Below are 26,392 nucleotides of genomic sequence, written 5' to 3'. Positions count from 1 at the left end.
TAAGTAACACACAAGAAGATCTAGGAATCGGAAAGTGTATATTGTGGTTTTCACCCATTATGGTCAACGTTTTCCTGTTATTGTTAATTCCTGCGTGTCCACACATCCAATAAAATCCACTAGGCTTGTGCGACACAGATACAAATCGCCCCATCACTATGTTGTGAAAGTAATATCTGCTGGTGAAACATGAGTGACCTACTGTTGTCACACAAAACTGCAGTGTATGTAATGTTCAGTGGGAAATACCAGCAGGACATGGGAAAGTAAAGCTAAACCAGCTAGCTGCAGTAGCAACCATGACATATTGTAAGTGTCTTAAACAGCAGTAACAAAAAAAACAAACAAAAAAAACACTCAGGGGTGAAAAAAAAAAAATCCAGACATTTTCCAAACCACACACACACACACCATTAAAACCAAATGATTAAATACATGTGCGAGTGGAAAATGTCAGACTGGACAAAGGTGACTTGGTACAATAACACATCATTGATTGGTCTATTGTTATTTGTGTTTTATTTACCTGTGTTTCTTGATTAATGAAGCGCTTAAACTCAAAGTACGGCCCTTAAAGATAACCTTTTGTTTCCTGGTCTTTGTTAAAAATACAGTAGATCATTAAACAACAATGGTGAATTCAATCGCATGTGTCCCCTACCCATTATGATCTGTTGATCATGCAGTTCTCTGAGCTACTACAACTAGCGGCTGGCGTTTCCATCCACAATCCTTACTTCTTTTAATTAGTGGATTATTTTCTCATCCTTGAGACCCAGTGAAGTAACACATGACAACAAATGGACAAATTCAGTTGATACGATCTGCTGCTTCACAGACTGAATCTTTAACCCTGAAGAACTATGTTTGTACTAAATCAATTGTCTTCTACATTTAACCTTTCCTAATTTATTTATCACCATTTATTATGATATTATCCTCAGCACTTTGTATTTTTCAGTCAAATTCAATTATTTTTCTATATTTAATTTACTGATCATGAGATGCTTATAGAGTCAATTCAGAAGTTCTTATGTCAAAACAAGAAAACTGGAAAAAAAATGAGACTTTTTCAAGAAAATATATCTTTAAGTGGATCTAAAAAATAAACACCAACTACTGTCATATTATCCTCAGCGATTTGCATTTTTCAGTCAACATCAAGTACTTTATGTTTAATTTACTGATCATGTGATGCTTATAGAGTCAATTCAAAGGTTATTATGTCAAAACAAAGAAAACTGAAGATTAAGTGACTTTTTCAGGAAACTATATCTTTAAGTGGATGAAAAAACAAGCACCAACTACTGTCTTATTATCCTCAACGTTTTGTATTTTTCAGTCAAAATCAAGTGTTTTTCTATTTTTAATTTACTGATCATGTGATTCTTATAGAGTCAATTCAAAGGTTATTATGTCAAAACAAAGAAAACTGAAAAAAGTGACTTTTTCAGGAAAATATATCTTTAAGTGGATGTAAAAACAAACACCAACTGCTGTCATATTATCCTCAGCGATTTGTATTTTTCAGTCAATCAAGTATTTTTCTATATTTAATTTACTGATCATGAAATGCTTATACAGTCAATTCAAAGGTTATTATGTCATAACAAAAGAAAACTGAAAAAATGAGACTTTTTCCGGAAAATATATCTTTAAGTGGATGTAAAAACAAACACCAACTACTGTCATATTACCCTCAGTGATTTGTATTGTTCAGTCAAAATCAAGTATTTTTCTATATTTAATTTACTGATCATGTGATTCTTATAGAGTCAATTCAAAGGTTATTATGTCAAAATAAAGAAAACTGAAAAAAAAAAAAGAAGACTTTTTCAGGAAAATATATCTTTAAGTAGATGTATAAACAAACACCAACTACTGTCATGTGACAAACTACATGCGTTTCATTAAAGAATCAATGTTGCAGAAGATGATACCGTTTCCACATTCACTACAGAACCTCTGAATGTCCAAATAGGTTGAATGTGATGCTACTGAAAAGCCTTATTATTTCAATGCAGTGACAGGACCGGTGGTAACATTTTAGATCAGTATATACGTTTGATTTCTGGTGGACGTTTAGGTCTCATGTTTAGGTTCAAATACAGAAAGAACATGAAGAACACATTCAACAGAAGCAGACTGTCCTGTCCGTTTTCTGTCTCACATTCTCTGACTCACATGGTATAAAAAGCACGGAACTTGTATTTCAATGAGCGACTGGACCAGGTGCTCCTTCGGTACAAAAGAACACTGAGTGACTGTGATTGAGGGTACGGAGTCTCAAAGTCTCCGTGTTCCAAACCTAAGTGATTTGTAATTCTATTATAGACCTGTCATGAGCCTCTTTAGTAATATAATTCCTCTCAATATGGAAATATATTTATCCTGAGGAGGACATTGATACAGACAGGGCTAAGAAAACTGGTTCAGAAAACTGCCAACATGCCATACGCCATAAAATCCATCTGTGTCTAGCCTAATCCATGCGCCATACATATAATAGCAGCGATTACACAATACAAGAGCAATGTCTTCATGCGATATTTCTGTCATAATATCATATAATGTATTTTCATGTGACAGGTTGGTAACATGTGACTGAGGCATTACAGCTGATCTCCTTACCTGTAGTGTACATGTGTGACTGTGGGAGGCCTGTAGCCGAAGATCCAGGTCTGGATGTCCATGGGCCTCGCCTTAGGGTAGGCTATAGTCACGTCCACCACCCACTGCAGACCTTTACGCTTAATACCTGTCAGTGAGGAAACACAAACACAAACACAGGAAATGAGCAAAGACAACATGAGATGCTCCATCTGCGATAAGACGTGCCCCGACATCACAGTGTGTGTGTGTGTGAGATGTGTTAAACTTGAATGATCTCAACGGTGAAGAAGAAGAGCCTCAGGATGTTTTTCGAAGCCGAACGGTTTAATCTAGGTGAACCAGTTTTCGGGCTGGATATCAAACACGTAATGATGAAAGAGTTATAGGATTACGAAGCTTACTGAGGTATGGAGTTACGATGATTTGTTGTTAAGTTTGCTGCCATTTGTTGATCCACGGTTCAGGCTAAACTGCTCGACTCAGCTACTGACAACACAAACTGGACAGAAAGTGGATTTGTGGTCTTACTGTGGCTGTTTTCTGTTTAAATCCAGCGCTATACGGTAAACTATCAGATGATGCAGCACATGAAGAGAACATTTTTTGGCTGTCGCATTTCTGTAAACTCATAAAGACCCAGAGCTACTTTTGAGGCAGTTCCAACATATTTTTTTCTCTACATTTAACTTTTCTTAAGTGACTGATCCCCATTTATTACAATATTCACCTCAGTATTTTGCAGCTTTTCAGTGAAAATCCAGTATTTTTCTATATTTAATTTACTGATCATGTTTATGTTCGGTCGAAAGTTGAGGATTATTATATCAAAAACAGAGAAAACTCAAGAAAAAGTGACTTTTTCAGTCAAGATATCATTAACTGAACATAAAACAAGCATCTCCATCCATTGTCAATGATCCAACTCCATAGGTTTTACTGGTGAATCAATGTTGTAGAAGATGACGGTGTTTCCACATTCACTACTGAGCCTCTGAACGTCCCAAATGGGTCATATCTGATGATCGTGAAAAGATGACAAACTGTATTTTACGCCAATTATTAACATTTATTGATAAGATTAGTGGATCAACAGGGATTAAACAATTTAGATCAGTAGATGGTTTTGATTGAAGGTGGATGTTTGTGTCTTTATGGGTTAAAACTATCAGGACTGTATTAGTGTACCTGTGACATCAACATAAATCTCGTATGTGTCATATATAACATAGTATAACACATGTATTGATAGGATTAATGGTTCAGAAGTTATCAAACATTTTACGTCAGTAGATGCTTTTGGTTGCCGATGGCTGGTAAAAGAGGAAACCTGATGTTCATACTAAAGATATGTATAAACAATGAGCTTCACATTGTATTCAGTGAACAGATCTGGTCTGTGGAGACATAGGATGAGATCATTTTATTAACTTGCATCTTTTTTTTTTTTTGACAAATCATCTTTTTCTTATTCAAGCCTTGTATAGCAGGGGTGTCAAACATTAGGGCAAAACATTCATGGTGCTCCGGTTGTCTCCTGAAAAAGCCACGGATCCACACGACATGGGCTCACCTTATCGACCGAACCACTCGGTGATATATCAGGGACAACGAAAGTCACTGTTCTTTTCTTTGCCCCAAACAGGCTAACAGATATAAACGTACTCCCTGTGAACAGACCAGTCGCTCGGTTGATGACGTAAGGGTGTGTCACTTCCGCATTTGTTGGATAGCTACAGAATTCCTTCCCCACCGCCACCTACTGTTTCGGCCCTGTAACACCCATTCGTTCTCGGGCAAGGGCTGCGGGGTGTGCTTGTGAACGCAACATCTGCGGGAAAGGTGTGGTCGTATCCAGGTACAGCACAGATCTGGATACCCAGTCTAAAAACGCCATAACAAAGATAAACCCATGGCTGCAACTCTGAGATTTTTAGATTACATCAAAGCGGGCAAAAAAATGGCTGGTTACCTGCCAAAGTGACTGGTGCAACACGTCATCTTACCAGGTTGACAGATTTTGGCTGGCAGCTTTATTCATGAGTCACAGTAACTCAACAGCTTCATGTAATTTTAATGCAAAACTGAACAGAAACATTGCCAGGGGAAGCTTTTCAGAAATAAAAGGAGCAGAGAAAAACCTAGAGGACAAAATATTAACCTAGCGGGGCTGATATTTCTCTCATTGGAAAGATTAAGACAAAAGGAAAAGAACTAATGGAAGTAAAAAAAAGGAGGAAAACACAAATGGGACAAAATATGACTATTTAGAATACTTTAAATGTTGACATCTGTGGGTAGGTAAAGTTACAAGCAACAAACATATTAACCCATAAAGACCCAGTGCTGCTTTTGTGGTAGTTCCCAAATTAATTTCTCTCTAGATTTCACCTTTTTTAAGTGATTTATCACTAGTTATTATAATATTATCCTCTATATTGTACTTTTTTTTTTTTTTCAGTGAAAATAACGTATTTTCCTGAATTTAATTTACTGATCATGTGGATGTTCATTAAAGCTTTGATTAAAGTTGAGGGTTATTATATCCGAAAAAGAGAAAACTGAAGAAAAAGTGATTTTCTCAGTAAATATATCAATAACTGAATGTAATCCCAGGGTGTCCATCCACTGTCATTGTCATTGATCCAACTCCATAGGTTTTACTGGTGAATCAATGATGTAGAAGATGATAGTGTTTCCATGTTCACTACAGAGCCTCTGAACGTCCAAATGAGTCATATGTGATGACCATGAAAAGATGTAAAACTGCATTTTATACCAATTATTTACATGTATTGATGGGATTAGTGGATCAACAGGTATTAAACATTTTATATCACTAGATAGTTTTGGTTGCCGGTGGATGTTTGGGTCTTTAAGGGTTAATATAAATGAAATATTAAAATATTAATGGAGCTTCATGTTGAGAATGATCAACCTCCTGCTTAGTGCTGACATCAGGTATCATGAGACATGTGGTAAAATATCGATCATTTCCTGATACTTTTATTGGCTGCTGAAAATACACACTTTTACACTAACACTTTATTATTCTGATGATGCTTTCTTTGTGTTTTATATGTTTACACAGGAAGTCAGAGCTAAGCGATATGGCCAAAGAATTAAATTTTGATTAATCTATTAGACTCTGTTATATATGTTGTCTGTAAAGTTTTTTTATTACTATTATTACTTTTTATTTTATATTGTTGTTTTGTTTTGTTTTTCTTCATGCATGTGCACTATTTTCTTGCGTTTTATTCTGTTTCTGCCTTGACCACTGAATTTCCCCATTGTGAGATCAATAAAGTCTAATCTAATCTAGTCTAATCTAATCTCATGTAGTGGATAATGTTTCTGCCAATATGAAACGACAAAACATGACTCAAAAATATTCTTTCTTTACTAATACTTTGTGCCATATTTGACTGAACAAAAACATTCACAATACACATATTTCAAGAAACTAAGAGGCTGCATTATGAATTTTTGCAGGAAATGGCTCTAGAAGAAAAATGTCGATTGTGTGATTTAGGCATTTTTTCAGTTTTTATAAAGCAAACCCACGATTAATTAAATTAATTTGATATATTGCCAAGCCAATATAGTAATATTCAGCTGCTTTTGTGTTAAATGTTTTCATTTGGTATAGATATTGTCACAATTCTTCTGCTCACAATATCAGCCTGTTCAATTACATAACTGCAAAAGGCTGCACTTTAAATGTGAGAGTTTAGGATCAAGTCGAGATACTCTGCAAAATATTAAAAATTAAAACTAGGGTTTGAGTTTTGAGTATTTTTAAAAACCTAATGTTAAATTTTGAAGTTTGAGTTGGAAAAAAACATTTTACTATGATTTAATTTGAAGTTTTCTTATTAAATAAGCAGGTCAAATTAAATCATGCGGTCTTAATTGGGTATTTTACACAAACAGATAATATGTTGGACCCCATAAATCATTTTTAAGTGCTCATTCAACCATTACAGTCTTAAAAAGTATTAAATCTTTTGCTATTTTCACCATATTCTTATTTGGGTGTTCTCTGTTTAGCTGCTTGTACTTCATATATATTAATAGTTTAAATTTTATTGTATGCTTGATTGAAAATTAGCACAAATATTCTTGAAAAATGGCGAAAAATAATCTCATGAGTCAATACTGAAGTATTTTCGCCTGGTCATTAAAGGGAAACTTTTTTGTGTGTGTGTGTGGTTGTCTTTAGGGGTGTGTATTGGCAAGAACCTGGCAATACGATACAAATCACAATACTAGGATCTTGATACGATATATCACAATATATCATGATACTGTTAAAAAGGCAATTTTTTGTTTGTTTCTTTTTTTTAAATGATTATTTCCTTGAAGAATTGAATTACACCAGAAATATGCACAAATACTAAACACATTTTTATTTCATCACAACAGGATCTGATGCTATATCACCAAACTTTAAGGCGTTAAAACTTAAATTATGTTTTACAGACATTACAGTTTAAGATCCTGTTCAAATGTTCATATTCTATTAGTTCAGAACTAACATCAGAACATAATTTTTGTGCAATCCCAACAAAGGAACTAACATTATTTAATAAAAGAATGTTAAATAATAATGAATAAACAAGATATAAACAAGAAAGAAAAACAAAATGAATCTCCACAATATCTGCATTTGAATAAATACCTATAAATATCGATACAGTACTTTTTAACATCGATACAGTATTGTGAAACGAAATATCGCGATATATTGCGGAACCGATATTTTCTTACACCCCTAGTTGTCTTATGATCTATACTGGTCATATTGCATAACTTTTATTCAATTAACAGCTGCAGGACTGAAAAATACTGTGTGTTTGGTGAAAATAGCTCACATATTGGTGCACGTCTGCCTGTGTAATGGGCTCAGATGGGAAGATGGGAGTCTTAAGAGAAATAGAAGAGGTGCTCAACCACAAAAACACTGATAAGTTCATTTTTATAGTCTTGTGGGCGGAAGCTTCATGTCTCCTCCAGCCTCCAGCATTTGAGCAAAGTTGTTTTTGTACTGGACCCACACATTAAACAGCCTTCACATCTGACTGCGTGTTTGGACGGTAAACGACTACCCGATGCTTTCGCCTTTAAATTAAACACCAGGAGAAACGGGACTTTTAGCACCGGAGTGTCAAATGTAAAGAGACTGATGTGAAGCAGAGCACCACAGCGGAGCTTCCCTTCCTCTGCCTTTATTGGAGGTAAACATCGCAGGCCCGTGTGACAAACTGAGGCTGAATTTACAACTGATGGGCTGTGTTACATTACCCTCACTCAGTGTCAACAGCAGTAAACCGAGGAATGTAGCAATCAAGTCATAACTCCAGTCCTTTCACATGCAGCTTATGTAAAAATGAGGCCGAGAAGCAGCAGATAAGAGAGGAAACGTATAGTTACAGAGCTGTATATTTGTTTAAGGTACACTATGTCCATGACACTTAAAGACGCTCCCTCATCTACATTCCCTCTGCTTGTTAGCCTTTAGATTGTCACATCTTAAAGTGCAGAGATCATAAGCACAGGTCATTAGTGTGAGCTGCAAAAACAGCATTTCACAAAAGACTGAATAAATATGAGAGACATATTCAAAGATATAAAATAAAATGAACAGACCACCATTCTCATTTTGCTATTTTCTGAGTAGCAGATCTATAGTTAGAGTAATTCATCTCATCTATTTAATTACACCTTTAGTTTTCATAGGCCGCCTTTTTGGATCTTAAATCTACAGTAACAACATGAGTCGTAGATATCTAATTTTATAATTGGAGAACTTCAAGCATTAAATCAAACATGCATAGATAATTTAGAAATAGGGGAAAAAAGTGTTTCTTGTCGTTTCTACTGTTATCAACACAGAAAAAAAAGAAAACGTACACATATGTTTAAAAGAAATGCATTTCTGTACAAATGCCAACCAAAAGGTTAAAGGTTAACTTGCTTTAAAACCCTGTTGTACAATTTAGTCTCTGCATTTTTAGCCTGGCCAGCCATGTGTCTTATCTCAATGGGAAATCTGTTTGGAATCGTGGGGCTTGAATCCAAATATGAAGGTGGGACTAACAGGCACCGAGTAAACCAATCACACATAAGACAGACATGACACTCTTGTCAGAGAAATTTAAGAGTGCAAGGGTGTAATCTGTAATTCAATCTTTATTTTTGAATCAACCGACAACAGCTGTAAAGAGATTTGCGGACTTTGACTGACTTTGACTTGCGACAAAAAGAAGTTGGTGCATATGAGGCATTGTGAAACAGCCGCCCCCAAGACTTGTGATTGCTTCGGTATAGAGTAGATCGTGTATATTTCACAACGACAGGCCCAATTCCAGACTGTTTTCTCAGAACTGAATACACTGAGAAAACCAGATGGCTGGTCAGGCTACTGCTTTTAACCATTTCAATATACTCACACAGTACCTAGCATTAGCTTTAGCATGTATCACACAGTAGGAGCAGTGAGCTGCCATTGAAGGCACACAGGGACCAACTCCAGATCTTCATCAGTTCCATGGTCATGGGCACTGACAGGAGAATTAACCTATATGCACTTGTTTTTTAATGGCGGGGAAAACCTGAGGACCAGAGGAAACTACTGCATCCCATATCTGTCCATCTGTTCTGGAAGAGGATTCCCATCCTGGGGTTTCTTTTTCTTGTTTTTGACTAAAGGTGTCATATTTTGCACAGACTGTAATATCCCCTTGAGACCAATTTGTGTTAGTGGGTGATTTAAAGTAGTGATATTTAGCTTTTTTTAATGGAATTATGCATTTTAAAACATTTCCCTGTGGTCTAAATAAACTGTAAATGCCATGCTTGGGTCTGAATGCTTCATTAATTCAACTCCACAGGTCCATCTTCAACCCTATTTCAGACAAATGACTACGGGTGTTAGAAAATGTGGTTCCACAATATTTCATTTTTGATACTGTATCGATATTAAAAAAGTACTATATCGATATTTTTAGGTATTTATTCAAATGAAGATATGACAGAGGTTCATTTTTGTTTTTCTTTATTGTTTACATCTTATTTATTATTATTATTTAACACTGTTTTATTAAATAATGGTTATTTGAAGCATCCTAAAAGCACTTTTTACTGTCTGAGAGAGGCAGATGTTAGTTTCTTTGATGGCACAAAATAATATTATGATGTTAGTTATGAACTAATAGAATATGAACATTTGAGCAGGATCTTAAACTGTAATGTCTATAAAATGTAACTTAATTTTTAACAGAGGAAAATTTTGTGATATAGCATCAGATGTTGTGATCAAATAAAAATGTGTTCAGTGTTTGTGCTTATTTCAGGTGTAATTCAATTCTTCTAGGAAATAATCTTTTTAAAAAAGAAATAAAATATTGCCTTTTTAACAGTAACATGATATATCGTGATATATCGTATTGTACTCCTAGTATTGTGATTTGTATCGTATCATCAGATTCTTGCCAATACACACCCTTACTAATGACATGAGAAAGGTCGTTTTGAGTGCTGGCCCTTTAAATGCAAATGAGCCACTTCACGCCCCACCCCCTCCAGGTTATTGACCGTGCTTTCTGTCCTGTTCAACCACTTGTGTTCGTTAATACAACCAACAACTGAACATTTTACGTAATCGGCTCAAAGTTTGGACATATTTTAAGTTTTTACTGCAACCGCTGCTGCTGATAAACAATTATGGCGTACTCAGAAAAATGTTTGTCGAAAGTCTTGACCTTATATGTGCAAATGTCGTGACGTAACTAGTTATAAAACATAACAAATCAAGCAGGAATTAAAACAGGTTGTAGAAATCCACTTGATTTTTGCCGGAATTAATATAAAGATACCTTTGCAGCACCTGGAGGGTTCAAATTCAAACTTTATGAACTGTTAGGGTCCAAATACACAAGTAAATGTACCAAAGACGAATAAAAGTGGGTTTAGCAAAATATGACCCCTTTAAAGTCGAAATGCCACTGACAGCTGCAGGGGTTGGCGCCAAAAACCCTGGCTCCCATAGACTTAAATTGAACTTCGGTTTAAAAACACTACCTCACTTTTTTCCCAGAGGTCAGTAGAGTCTGATTTTGTTCCAATAAATATTCTGGGTTTCCATCTTTCATTTTTTCCACTGTTTACCAGATTTCTTGATGTCTTCAAATATTACTCCTTTAAGTAAAATCTATTTGGATCAATGTATAGAAAATGTGGTAGTTCTCATTCTCACGTGATTGACTGAATTCGTCATCAGTTAGACTTGAAATGGTGCCCAGTTTGAGGTGAATAACACTGATGCCGTTTTTTAATTTAAACATACTTATCACTACAGATGGGAATGACTAGCGCCGCAGCTATCCCTGTGTGGGTAACTGGATCTAGATCTGTGTCCAAGTGCACTGAAAGGCAGCCATCGTCTCCTGCGAGCGGCCGGCCAAAGTCCGAGGCCCTGAGCCAAGGTTTCCCTGCTGCCCTATACGCTGTGACAAACAATACTGTAATAACAGTCGCCGTGGTAATTTAAAATGACATCAGAACAGCCGTGTCCTCCTGTAAACGGTTAGAGGGAGGAAACACGCTGGCAGATATCTGGCTCGCCATCAGACCACTCTGCGGGCCAATCGCATGAAACGAGACACACACCTGACCCTCCCACAGAGCACAGACGGTGCTTCTGATTGGTCAGTGCTGATAAACAGGTTGAACTTAAGGTGCTGTGAATTTTAGTACAGGAACTGCATGATATCAGCTATGACCGAAACTTACAAATAGTCCGCTCATTTTAGGTAACCACTATTACATTATATCACTTGTGTTTTATTACGGTTTCTAGTCTTACTTTGTTCTCCTTTTGTCTGCCTGTTTTTCCATTTTTATGTGTTTATTACATAGCACCTTGTCAAACAACTACACAAAAAAAAGCTTATTATGAGCATTATTACTTATTTGCTGGTGCTTACAACTTGTAATCCTTCCAGCTCAATCTGAAAACAGACAATAAAAGATTAAATATTACTGAAATGCACATTCTAGGGATCCATTTTTTTTTTTCAGGCCAGATTCCCAGGCTTTACTTATCAGCTGATACTGAATCAATACCAATGTTTATTTATTTCTAGGCGCTGTGTGGAGGAGATTACTGAGCAACATTGAAACGTTTGGATTTATTTTCTGGAATTTACTGAGTGGTATTTCATAATTATTGGCTATTATTTGATTTTATAAGCTGGGACATTATTTTTTCTTGTGTGGAGATTGACTGGTATTATTTATATTATACACATGTAGAATTACAGAACTGAATAAAATAGATGTACCATCAAATCCAGTTGTTAAGGTCAGTATTGCATTCATTTCTGATAGGACGATCAGATCAGAGCGACCCCCTGTACTTTCTTTGTTTAGACAGTCAGATTAAACGTCCGAGTTTGTACACATTTTCAAATGTCATTTTCAAGGTCAAAATTCAAGCACTTTTAAGGGTCATTTTCAAATTTGCCTTATCGCTGGGGTAAAATACATATCTACCGGAATATATATACTCATGATGATTATTTGTTTTGCTTTTTATAACAATGATGCATATTGTATTATGCTATAAACATCTAAAATTATGTTTCAAAATAGCAAAAAAGTTTAGAAATGAAAGGAGAACATAAAGTTTTATCTAAAAAAATGGAAGCCACTTTGCATTCCTCAGGCACACTTGCACTGAGCCAAAGATTAAGATAAAAATTTACCTGGAGTCAAACTGAAAACACCTGCTAATTTATTTTTTATTTTTTTTATTTTTTTCATTAATTTTTCATCACCTTTTGCATCACCTCTCTGTCAGTAGCTTTGGTCTCCATCAAACCTGGCAGAGTTAACATTAAAAATAAATAAATAAATAACATCACAGTTATAATAGCAAGAACTTTCAAGCACTAAAACTGAAATTCAAGCATTTTCAAGAATTTCAAGCAACCGTACGAGCCCTGTGTTGTGCGTACATTGGCCTTTATTTTAATTTTTAACTTAAATTCTTATTACTCAATTACCAGGATCTTTCATCACCCATTGGGATCGTCCCTTGAAAAAACAAAACAAAACACACAATTGGCCGTTATTCTCATGGTAAATGAGTCACAGTCGTGAACTTTGCTTACTAGCCAACAGTAAATATCATTTTATAACACATTAAACAGCAAACCTTATCAGTCCTGGCTGAGTTACGGGGCGTATCTTCAGGCTGTGAACTACGCCGGCAACCAGTGACCCGTGTGCTTTGTATCTGCACTTAACTGTTTATTTAGCCCGGGTGACATTGTAAGGCTGATACACAGCGGCACACACATTTACATCAGATCCTATTTTCTCCAAGTGGCCCATTTGTCTCTGAGTGAGTCAGCAAGCTCTGGGCACCTCTGCAGAGAGTCAGGGAGGGTCAGAGGGAGACAGCGCTGTGTCTTTGATCAGACGAATACAGCAGAGGATACAGAGGGACACGGCACTCTTCGGGGCATGTGTGTTTTCTCTTGCCCTGGGTTTTAATGCCATTAGCTAGATTCAAGTGGAAGGACGAGCTCTACTGCAGCAACCAGCTTCCCCTCCTCCTGAGCTGCTGCTGAACAGAGGAAGGACATCAGGATGTAAAGAAACAACCGGGATATGAACTGGAGCAAAGCAGGGGGTGGGGTGGGGGGTGCAGCTCCTACAAAAGGCCTTAATACTTACAGTAAATTAACAAGAAATGGCACAAATAGCTTATTGATTCAACCTCAAATTAATCTGTTGTGATTAGGAATGTAAACAATTAATCGACTATAGGGCTGAACGATATGGACAAAATTTCATATCTTGATATTCATGCCAGATATCTTAATATCGATACGATATGACTACAGGTTTGGTGAAAACCAAGCATTTTTCAGAAAAATACAAACATCATAATACAAAAGAATGTGGAAAGTGCAGTGGCTTCAGCTGTCGATCCACAGCAAGCATGAAATAAGGTTTGTGGTTGGCTGGCCTTAGCGGTGCATTCAAGGGCAATCGTAAAAATGAAATTTGTTGTGACTTCCAGAGCTGTACATGCAGGGCGAGCGCAGGGGAAATCTATATCGTTGCTTTTTCAATATTAATATCTTGAATGTTCACACCTAGATATAGATACGATAACGAATTTCTTTCAGCCCTAATCAACTATCAATTAATTGTCGATATCAAATAATTGTCGATTTTGCACTCTCCTTTTAAACACTTTTTTTATTCAAATTTATACGACTGTTTGTTTACGCGTATGTGTATGCTTGTTTGTATCGTATGCGTTTGCTGCTGATAACACTGTGAATTTCCCCACTGCGGGATCAATAAAGGAATATCTTATCTTATAAGAATTTGTTCGATTAAATTTTTAATTGTCAGTTAATTGTCCTTTTCCATGGAGAGATTTGTGGTGTTGCTGAACTTTTATCTGAAATCTCTGATGCAAAGTCAGAAATGCCCATTTCTTCTAAACTGCCCCTCTTCAGATCCTGTTAGTTTATTGAATTTCTCTGCAGAATTTATTTAGTTCTACTCCATCTATGTCATTGCCTGTACTGTATCTCTAATGGTACAATATATCAATCACTAAGGAACATGGCATGCTTTTTTCATTAGTATATAAACAATATTTAGCTTTTATTCTTATAGACCCGATCGAAAGACAAATTCAGGGTCTCAGGAAAATTGCCGCTTATCAATTAATCGTTAATCGATCAGTAAGGTCAATCAGCTAATGATTAATGGATTAATGGATAATTTGCATCCCTAGCTGTGATCTTTTGGGGGTGTAAGAAAACATCTATACACCTGAATTTTGCAAACAGCTATAATAGACAGAATTTGGTGGTAAAAGCAGTGCAAAAATGTGATGCTCTCCATTCTCTATCCTAAACACAAACTATATAAAAATGAGACAATGCTAATTCACACTATGAAAAAGTAAAGGGAATCATGTTAATAACAACACTATTTGTGGCAATTTTTTTAAAGGAGTGATAAATTGCTTTTTTAAATAGAATTATACATTTTCAAACATTTCCCTGTGGTCTACATAAACTGTAAATGCTCTGCTTGGGTCTGAATTCTTCATTAATTCAACTCCACAGGTCCATCTTCAACCCTATTTCTGAGTAACGACACCGGAAAGGTCATCTTGAGCGCTGGCCCTTTAAATGCCAATGAGCCACTTCACACCCCAGCCCCTCAAGGTTGTTGATCGTACTTTCTGTCCTGTTCAACCAATTGTGTTTGTTAATACAACCAACAACTGAACATTTTAGACAAGTTTGGACATATTTTCAGTGTGGACTACAACCGCTGCTGTTGATCAACAATTATGTCGTACTTGGAGGAATGTTTGTCAGAAGTCTTGACCTTATATGTGCAAATGTTGTGATGTAACTAGTTATAAAATGTAACAAATTAAGAAGGACTTACAATGGGTCGTAGAAATCCACTCGATTTTCGCCAAAATGAATATAAAGATAGTTTTGCAGCACCTGGAGGGTTCAAATTCAAACTTTATGAACTATTAGGGTCCAAATACACAAATAAATGAACCAAAGACTAATAAAAGTGGGTTTAGCAAAATATGACCCCTTTAATGTTCATGATAGTTTTTATTATTTCACAAGGTGCAGGAATGAGGCAGAAAACTAGCGGGAAGCCACTGCAAAAAGTCAAATGCAACTGAATGAACGTAAAGAACAATTTTTGTGATGATATTTTTTTCTGATACAACCAAATTTGTTCATGTAAGACAGAAAAAAAGACAGAAAAGGCCCAAAATGAGTCAAAATCCTCTGTCATAGGGTACATTTTCATACATTCTTGTCATTTACATGCAAATATCGGTGGTTGACAGTTGTCCATTTTGTGTTTTATGTCTGAACAATAGTTAATACAGATCACACTATTTCTGATTATATCACAACAGTAACTACATACTACTATAAAAATTCAGATTTTTTTGCATAACGTGGTGTTCTCTTCATAAATACTGTGGTTTTCCAGAACAATTTTTAAACAGGTAACACTTTATCATCTTATACTATACATAGATTCTAGCTCATACATAGCTACCTTTGTATTTATGTACATTTTACGACGGCACATTAAGCGATACTTTGGTCCTGCAGAGCGATAAACAGTTGACTCTGCTGTTAGTGCTGAGGCTGTAGTACACAGAGCTGTGTTAGCAAACTCATGGAGGGCTGAAGCCACATTTTCAATAATGCTGGCCCAACGTCTCGCTAAATGACTATGAACACAGCAAACCCTTAAAATGGATTTTGAAGCCGAGCCAGAAGTGTCCACAGGGTAAACTCAGTGTTCAGTGTGCACAGACATTGGGGACTCATTGCAGTTGCCTGTTTATGGTTGTTTTAATGCTTAGCCTTTTGCTGGACACTTTCCTAAAACGGGGGCTTATCAAAGAAACCATTGCCAAAATAGAGCCAAACCATAAACATGTGCATTTTTTTCTGAACATGGGCCTCATTTAAGGAAACAAGCTTATCTCTGAAAGTTCCTGGTAGCTTTAAAAAACCTAATTATTGTTTCTTAAATTCTGCTCAAGAAAATTCCCTCTCAGAAGGGTTTTCACTGCAGTTATCTTCCTGCTCGTTGGATGTATTTAGGGCTGGTCTCTAGACAGAAAAATTACTCGCCTGCAAATCACTGCTGAGATTTCAGGGACCTTGATGCAATTTCTGGCACCTTTGAGCATGTTAGGCCTTTCCTGTGCTGGCGTTCGTTCACCAGCAGCTTTTCATTTAAGAAGAGGACTCCCAGAGGACAGTGGGCCTCAGAGGTCACACTGCTAATGCTTCACATTTGAAGCATGCTCCACCGCTGGCCTTCCAGCAAAACATAAGACCTGGGTACTTTAAAAGCTACTGTACACACCACAGCAGGAAGAGTTCACACAGACGGTGAAGTCAAGGAACGGAAGAAAAAAAACATCTACCCGACTTCCCCAGAAATAGCACTTTATTTCAAGAGACCTGAAAACCTCAGCAAGAAAAATTCCTGCAACTTCAAAAGGAAAAAACAAAAAACCTTCAAAACCAATTTCCAACTCCATTTATACTTCACACCTCTCATCAATGCCCAATAAAAACACACAAGAAAACTATTAGAATGGTTTAAAGCAATAACTGCCAGTCCACCAGTGAAGAATAAATAAAATCCTTGCGACTTTGATAATGTAAACAGACCGGTGTGTCACTGCCTGAATATAAATCATTACAAAGTGAAACACATTCATTATTGGACTATTGTGAAACTTCATCTGACACTTGGACATGAATTACATTTTTGTTATTAATTATAGATGTTTCCAACAAGACATTGTTTCCTAAGCTGTTGTAATGTAATGGCCTTGAGCATTTGGAAACTCAAATGGTCCTTTAACCCATAAAGACCCAGTGCTACTTTTATGTCAGTTCCCAAGTGAAGTTTTCTCTATATTTAACCTTTCTAAAGTGATTTATCACTATTTATTTACAATATTATCCACTGTATTTTCTATTTTATCAGTATAAATCACGTATTTTCCTATATTTAATTTACTAATCATGAAAATGTTCATAAAAGCTCTGATTAAAGTTGAGGGCTATTACACCAAAAACAGAGAAAAATGCAGAAAAAGTGAATTTTTCAGTAAATTCTATCATTAACTGAACGTAAATCAAGTGTCTCCGTCCATTGTCATTGATCCAACTCCATGGGTTTTACTGGTGAATCAATGTTGTAGAAGATGACAGTGTTTCCACGGTAACTACAGAGCCTCTGAATGTCCAAATGGGTCATATCTGATGACCATGAAAAGATGATAAACTGCATTTTACACCAATTACTGACAAGTATTGATAGGATTAGTGGATCAACAGGTATTAAACAGTTACATCAGTAGATGGTTTTGGTCGACAGTGGATGTTTGGGTCTGTATGGGTTAACATACAGGCGTTGGTTTTGTTATTATGCGTTAACACAGATGAGAAATATGACTTTAGAGGTGTCAGTCAGTTTTGATCCATGATGTTTTTATCAAGTGACAAACTACGAAGGATAAAAAGATATTAATTCATGATATGTGAATTAGGATGGTTGAAAAATCTCATATTGTGGATGATGTGCTTTCCAGAGAATGCCTTTATTGAACACCTTGTTATAAGGGAAGTGCAAGAATAGTTGATTAGTCAAGATGGTAAGCGTAGTCAAAGTGTGTTTTTTAAAGTTGACTAACTTTTATTTGAGGTTGGAGGAGATGTAAAACACATCTTATGTTAAGGTGTGTAGTAAAGTCTGAAAAAGTGTTTACTGTTTGAAAAATTAAATGTTATAGCTATGGTTCATCCACTTCTTAGCTGGTCAGGTTTGTTTTTTTTTTTTTTAATGATTGATTTATTTTAGGTGGGAAGCACATGTTAGTGATGATGAATGAGTTTAAATTGGTATTAATGAAAATAGGAAATTTTACAGAGACCTAATTAAATGCTTGATGTACTCTTTGATATAATGCAAGTACAAAAATCGAAAAAATACATGCAACATGGGCCTGGTTGTTTTTGGATATTTTAATCTGAAAATGCTACATATGGACATTTTTTTACCCTATTAAACCCTGGGCCATTTGTTTCCTGTTGGAATCATTTTAATGTAACGCAAAACAATGGATTACCCAGCAGCAGAAGCTTTGTTCATATAAAAATCAAGTGATGATCAGAAAACAGCAAAGGTAAGACAACATTTATAACTGTCGCTTCATAATGTGACCTTTAATTTTACTCTTCTTTGTCTCATTCAGTGAGTTTTAGCGTTTGCTTATTCATGACATACGCTGTTGTCAGATGGTTTGTGTGTTTTCAATATTTTCCCATTTAAGTGCTTGTTGTTTGAGTTGTGCTGTCTGTAAATTGGTTTTGTTGAGCCATTAGCTGATGTTCCTCTGGTTACATGGTTGTATGCATGTGTACATTGCTACAAGCATAGTGTAGCATTACCATGGCAACACAGACAGAACTGTGGCTGCCCCCAGGTTTAAGAGGCTCCTCAAAAGAGAGCTCTGACATACAACTGCCTCCTGCACCAAGGCATATGATAGAAGCATGCTAACAGATTTACTGCATTTTATAGTATTTTATCATCCATAATTACATCTAAATTTGTCCACCTTGACACATACAACCATGCTACATGCTGTATGATACACCCTTAACTTCCACTCTACTGAATTTCAGCTTTTTTTTTTTTTTTACATTACCTGTCTGGTTCAGGGTCCCAGCCTCGCCTCCCACGCTGCCGTTCTCCTGCTGGGCTGACAGGGTCTTCAGGATAATGTGGGTGGCCCCGAGACGAGGCAATGTGACATGGGTCAGGTGGGGGAGAGAGTGTTTCTTGGCGAACAACTGACTGGTTTCCCGCCGCTTTCGCAGGAAACCGCCTTCAGGGAAAAGCACTATCCACTTCCTGTCCCGGCTGTGGTAGTATTTGTCTAGGTGATCCTTCAGGTAGACCAGCTGCTTGTCTCGGTGAGCTTTACCCTGAAGGAGCACAAAGAATAAAAAAAAAAAAAAAAGAAAACCGGGGCTTAAGTAGTGATCTAGTGTTTTTAATCAAGTCGAAGTGTCATTTAATGTCACTATAATGGTACAACATTTTAGATGTAGCAAATGAAATTATCTGAAGCAGTCAGTAGGTTGCTAGAATTGCCCTGAAGAAGCAAAACAATCGAGGCTAAGAGCTTAATTAACATATTAAGATGGGTATTACCGCTATGGTACGAGTGTCCAAACAAATGAAAATACAGAATAACCCAAACCAGACATAGGCTACAGTTGCACTGCAGAGGGCTCGGAATTAATGGCATGAAATGGATGCAAAACATGATGACCCTGACAACATTAAGAGCATTAGCGGTGACGGGACGAGGAGGAGTAGGATTGATTTTTAGTTAGGCCCGGTCAAAAGCCATCCTAAATGCATTCACATAACACAGCTGCACACAGGAAGACTACTCACTAGACTATGAAAACAAAATCTGTGAATCACTATGGAAGAAAAAGCATCTCGACCCTACACATGACCTTCATACTGCTGTGAGGGTTTTACAGCTTCAACAAGGGGCCACGTGCACTCAAGGAAATGGACTATATAATGTAATGTTTTTACTGAGACGTTCTATATGGTGTTGAGATAAGAAGTACTTCCCCTTGACCAATCGCTGAGAATGATGTTCTACGTCTGGTTTAAGGAAGTGTATTTATCTCAAGAAGCACAAAATACTGACAATACTAAAAAGGCAGGTGGAGACTAGGGATGTAACGATTACCGGTATAATGATAAACCGATAAATTGCAGACGGTTAGTATTACCATTTAAATTCTAATTATCATGATAACCGTGTTTGATTACTGCACTTTTAGGGGAGAAAACGCCTATGTAAAGATCTGCTTTTAGGTCAAATATTTGAGTGTAGTTTTAATTTATTACAATTTTAATTGTATATACCTAATATTTGGAACCAATATTCACTTTTAAAGTCTTTGAAAAGGTTTGTTAAGCATCTGTGTGTTATTTATGCAATAAATTATAAACATTTTTCAAATCAGATTTTTTTTTGTGTGTTTTCTGTCCTTTTATGTTTTTATAGTAGGTTAAAGTGAAAAAATAATAGACAGATGATATAAATGAAGTTGTGCTGAAAAAACAGATCCCAAACATGGGTATAGTAAACATTTGTTTATATAGTACATAAAGGCAAAATCAAAAGGACTGAAAAACGGACAAAACAGGCTCAGACCACTAAGGGTTAATATTTGAATGTTTCTGCAACAGAAGGTACATTGTGCCAATTATTTTATTTTGTTTTTTGTTGTTTTTGTTTTTATAAATACAACTTGGTTAAATTATTTCAGTGTGTGTATGAATACTTCTTGAACATTTTGAGCACAATTTCAACAATACCGTGATAATAATGATAACCATGATAATTTTGGTCACAATAACCGTGATATGAGATTTTCATATCGTTCCATCCCTAGTGGAGACTAAATAAAACTCATGTTCACGATTAAAAGTTTGGCTCTGCAGATGAATTTACAACTGGCTGCTGCTGTGGCCAGATCAAAAAGTGGTGTGGGGAAAAAAGTTAAATAAGAATTTCTTGTTGTAACAGAATGAAACAGTGCTGCAGGGTAGTTTTAAATTTAAGACTCTCAGTGAGTTTGACTGAAGCAGGTCCAAACCAGTTAGATTTAAAGGTAATCTTAAGGGTTACACTGGTGATTTAGCTGTGCTTTTTCATTAATTTTACCAGGCAGAAACTGCATATTACTAAACAGGAACCCTGATTACTTATTAAAAGTGCCTATCAAATGTAAACATTAATAAATAGGTTTAAAAACAATAAAACCTGTATTGTTTGCGTAAAACAGCCACTTATCAGACAAGTAATCACCTTGAACATTTGACTTGTAAATGCAGCCACTATTAAATGAATATTACACTCAGAGGGACGCCAACAGTGTTAACATTAACAAACATTTAATTTGAGATCGTGAAAAAGGCGAAACTGTCAAACACAGAGCAAAAATTTACGCACAGAAAAACGTCTGTAGGTTCTCATTTACCCAGGTCATCATTCTTCTTGGTAGTTCTTCTCAGTTCAACTGGACTGATTTAGCTCTTTTTTTGAAAATGTTTCGTCCCTCATCCAAGAGACTTCTTCAGTTCTGAGTGAAGAAGTCTCTTGGATGAGGGATGAAACATTTTCAAAAGAGCTAAACCAGTCCAGTTGAATCTCTCAGAAAAACGTATGTTTTACTGTCACTGTTTACAGTGTTAACTTTACTGATGGAGAGCTTCTTTTCAGCTGAAACGCTTCAACTCTGAGCCAGAGGTGAAAAATATAACTGGAGGGGACTGATCTGACCTACTGGCACAAGAAAACTGAAAACATCCATTCGTAGAAACTGATCATGGATTTTTAAAGGCAGATAAAGCAAAGATAACTTGGGAAAAGCAGTTGTGCCATGAACCAGCTGATGAACTGTTCTATTATATTAGAAAAATTTTACATATTGAACTGAATGTCAAAGAAATTAATCAGTACATGTTGAAATAAACATAAAAAAAAATAATAATGTAGGAGGGATTGAGTGTCAATTTATGAGCTACTATTTTCTCTAAAAGTTACAGTTTCCAGATTAAAGTTTAATATTGGCCGTTGGCTATGATTGGTGGAAACTTTGGCTAATACACAATTTGCAAAAACATCCTACTAGTATGGACTAATTGCTCCTCTAGTGTAAAGATGTAACATTATTATTTTGTTTTTACATTACATGCTTTGCATCTATAATCTGTAGATGGACTAAAACTAAAACAAAACTTTAGACTTGTATTCCAAGATTACATTAAAATACAAGTGTAGATCCCATTTATTAAATATAATTAGTCAATGGAGGAACCATAACGTTCCCATTGTCTCTGAACTGCTGTGTTGAGGCCAGTAGTTTGTGATTTGGCCATCACTGTGGTGCGTAACAGAGTGCATTTATGGTCTTATTAGAGGAATGTTTTAACCACTCTTAGAGTTGCCTCTTAGGATAAAAGTTTGTTGTATTAATATAATAATAAACAGAAACTTCAAAGTTTCATTCAACAGATGATCAATCTGAACTGTCACTGAAGAAATCTGATTAACGGTGGAAAAAATGTAAGATGAAACCCAGATATTTATTGGAACAAAATCAGACTCTACTGACCTCTGGAAAAAAAGTGAGATTGTGTTTTTAAACAGAATTTCAGTTTAAGTCTATGGGAGCCAGAGTTTTTGGCGCCAACCCCTGCAACCGTCAGTGGTGTTTCAACTTTAAAGGGGTCATATTGCTAAACCTACTTTTATTAGTCTTTGGTACATTTATTTGTGTATTTGGGGACCCAAACAGTTCATAAAGTTTGAATTTGAACCCTCCAGGTGCTGCAAAGCTATCATTATATTCATTCTGGCAAAAATCGAGTGGCTTTTTTTCAACCTGTTTTAATTCCTTCTTCATTTGTTATATTTTATAACTATTTATGTCACGACATTTGCACATATAAGGTCAAGACTTCCGATGAACATTTCTCTGAGTACGACATAATTGTTTGTCAGCAGCAGCAGTTGTAGTCCATACTGAAAATATGTCCAAACTTCAAGCCACTTACCTAAAATGTTCAGTTGTTGGTTGTATTAACGAACACAAGTGGCTGAACGGGACAGAACGGGACAGAGCAGCACAGCCAACAACCTGGAGGGGGTGGGGTGTAAAGTGGCTTATTTACATTTAAAGGGCCAGTGCTCAAAATGACCTTTCTTGTGTCATTACTCAGAAATAGGGTTGAAGACTCAATCAACAGACTTAAACCCAATTGAACATTTGTGGAAGATCCAGATTCACAAGAGGGCCCCTCACAACCTTCAAGATTTAAAGACAATCTGTGTAGAGGAACAGGCCAAAGTCACACCTAAATACTCCAGGTGATTATTTACTTCATATAGAAAGTGCTGTCATTACAAAGGATTAAATTCGGTTAATGTGTTCAATACTTTTTCCTGTTTCATTCCAATTTATTGCACACAACTTTATTTACATGCGGACCTTGATGCTTAGATTTTCTGTGTGGATTTTTTGAGTTACTACCAAAGTTTGGAGAAAATTTCACTTGAATAAGCTCACTGGAAGTACATTTACTGGCCAAAATGTTGATGTGTTCAATACTTTTCCCTCATTGTAGAGGGTTAGCAGGTTGTGGTAGAAAATTATTTACAGACAGAGCACGAAAAATATTTTAGAACATTTAAAATCATTGTCATTGATAGAAAAAAATCTAATTCAATGTTGAGAGAAATGACAGAAACCATCTCTGAGGCATTTTGGAAGCAAAGATAACAATTTAAACAAGAAACTATTTATTTAAGATTGCTTTTAATGTCTAATTTTAATGTTTAATTGTTTTATATTCATTTACCTGCCTTTTGCACCTGCTTTTATCTGTTTTTAATGTGTTTGGTTTCTGTTTTTATCTGCTATATGTAAAGTGTCTTTGAGTTCTACGAAAAGCACTATACAAAAAAAAAAATTACTATCATTATTATTATTATTATTATTATTATTAATAATAATAATAATAATAATAAACAAAACTAACCAATGCAATGATACTTATCACACTACAAAACTACATTATGACATTTGTCATTATTGTTTTGTAGCCCAGACTCCTGTTGGTAAAACAACGCCTAAATTGAACGTGTCCCAATACTTTTGTCCACATAGTGTACATATTTCTGAAGAATTTCTGTGTTTTTCCAATTTACAGATGGCCCTCAGTTTTGCGGTGAAGTCTTCAAAGGCTGCAGTGTTGTGTTGTGTTGTGTTTAATGATGTTGACATGTCTGCCGGCTGAAGTGGACCGCTGATGCTTCAGAGGCTGAGGCAGATGCTCGCTGTGCTGTGCGGATGTGTGAGGTGTTCAGTGGAAGGATGTCAGGAATGTACATATGAGAATGCCAAAGGGGATCACACATAGAGAGACGGGCCTGCAGAAATGACCGAGGCCTTCCTCCCTCCGACAGCCCGTCTGCCCGTTAGCAGGCTCAGGGTGCTTCACCCTCGGCACGCTGCCTGATGTGAAATTCCACGGCAAAGCATTTCCATGACCTAAAAAATTTAATTCCCTCATGCCACAATGTTTCTGCAGCTCAGCGAGATGAGGCAAGTGTGGGCTTTATCATTAATTTTCCACCAACGCAAATATGGACAAACAAAAACTCATCACTTTCCATAATTTAAAAGCAAGTAATGATCTTTTTATATTGTTTGTCCTGTTTGAGTCGGTGCCAGCGAGTCCTGTGCAGCCGTCCACACAAAAACAACTCTACTAGGATGAAGTCAGATATTACTAAATATAACAAAATTGTCTTGTGTAAAGCAAAAAACATCTAATATCTGGCTTGGACTGGGTCTCTTAGAATAAATATGTAGTCACCGGAAGACAGAAAAATAAAAAGTCGTGCTTATTATAAGCAATGACTGATTTAACCCATAAAGACCCAAACATCCACCGCCGACCAAAACCATCTACTGATGTAAACTGTTTAACACCTGTTGATCCACTAATCCTATCAATACATGTAAATAATTGGTGTAAAATACAGTTTGTCGTCTTTTCATGTCCATCATATATGAGCCATTAGGACGTTCAGAGGCTCCGAAGTTACTGTGGAAACACCATCATCTTCTACAACATGGTTTCACCTGTAAAACCCATGGAGTTGGATCAATGACAGTGGATGGACACACTGGGTTTATGTTCAGTTAATGATTTATTTTACTGAAAAAGTCACTTTTTCTGCAGTTTTTCATATAACCCTCAACTTTAATCTCAGCTATTATGAACATCTACATGATCAGTAGATTAAAAACAAGAAAATACCTGATTTACACTGATAAAACACAAAATACAGAGGATACTAATTTAAATAAATGGTGATAAATTACATAAGAAAAGTTAGATACAGAGAAAATTTAATTTGAGAACTGACATAAAATAGCGCTGGGTCTTTATGGGTTAATAACCTTACATTGAGAATATATGATCCAAGAAATGGTCTCATTAATAAATTAATACAGTAAAACCATCTCTTTCCTTTGCTGGTAGGTTGTAAAGCATTATTTTTTAGCATGTTATTGGTTCAGTCAATATTAGCTGGAATACCTTTAGTCTATTTAAATTGTGAGTTAGACTTTCTTAAAATTGCTTTTTCAGTGATACCAGGGTATTTCTGTTTTGCACTGTAATGAAAGTTTCACCAGTGTGCAAATGAGATCAACTTAGAGGCAATATCTAAAGCAACTAACATGTACAGAGTCTTATTTCAAAACTGGGTTTAACTTCATAAGTGATAACACTGTTTCAGGGATGCAACAATTATTGATTACTTGTCAACAAACATCTCAAGTGCAAAGTGTTTCGATTTTTTAAGAAATGCGTTCAAAGTTCTCCAATCGCAGCTTCTTAACTGAGTATTTCCTACTTTCTGTACTCCTCTATGACAGTTATAACATTCTTTGGGTGGTGGATCGGAGGACATCATCATGGTTTTTATAGATGAGAAAATAACCGACAGATTAATTGGTAACGCTAAGTGCATCCCTAATCTGTTTAATTTGTCTGTGTTATCTGTTACTTCACATTTCCATGTAATTCCAGGAATTCGGGGTTACGGTGGGAGTTCTGTGGGCTCCACATGCAGGCCTCTATGAACAGGCCGATCTGTTCCAGTTACCCCCCCCACAACAAAGGGTCAGTGTGAGTGAGGGGAGCTGCTCAGCGGGCCTCCAACTCCACTGTCCACCGCCTTTATCCTTCTCAGAGGACGCCGCGGCAGTAGGAGGCCTACTTGCATATCAGCTGTGCAGCTGGGACAAGCAGATGGGTGGTTTACAGAGCGCAGTAAAAACAGGCCAACAGTAGCCAGGAGGTGGAAAACGCAGCCTTGTGACCTTAAGGGCTACGGTTTGAATTCTCAGACCTTCTGGGAAAAACAAGGTGTTGACAAGTGAGGAAAATGTTCTTACATCTTCCAACAACAACTGCTGATGTGCCCTTGAGCTCCATTTAGCAACTAAAATAACCTACAAGGCCAGGAGTGAGGATGTGTGCATAAGGAAAC

General features: G+C 36.3%; 1 protein-coding gene across 2 annotated transcripts in view; it reads right to left on the bottom strand.

Annotated features, from left to right (window-relative positions):
• Positions 1-26,392, bottom strand: part of lpgat1 (lysophosphatidylglycerol acyltransferase 1) — a 106,316-nt gene that overhangs the window by 38,396 nt on the left and 41,528 nt on the right. For both annotated transcript variants that reach the window (XM_030128463.1, XM_030128464.1), the window contains exons 5-6: positions 18,935-19,214; positions 2,632-2,758 (exon numbers count right to left, since the gene is read on the bottom strand). In XM_030128463.1, the coding sequence (XP_029984323.1) occupies positions 2,632-2,758; positions 18,935-19,214 (407 nt within the window). The remainder of the gene's footprint in view (positions 1-2,631; positions 2,759-18,934; positions 19,215-26,392) is intronic.

This window comes from Sphaeramia orbicularis, chromosome 24 (assembly GCF_902148855.1).
Source record: "Sphaeramia orbicularis chromosome 24, fSphaOr1.1, whole genome shotgun sequence".
NCBI lineage: Eukaryota > Metazoa > Chordata > Actinopteri > Kurtiformes > Apogonidae > Sphaeramia > Sphaeramia orbicularis.
Note: the sequence above shows the minus strand (reverse complement) of the source record. Positions and strands in the feature narration are given on the sequence as shown.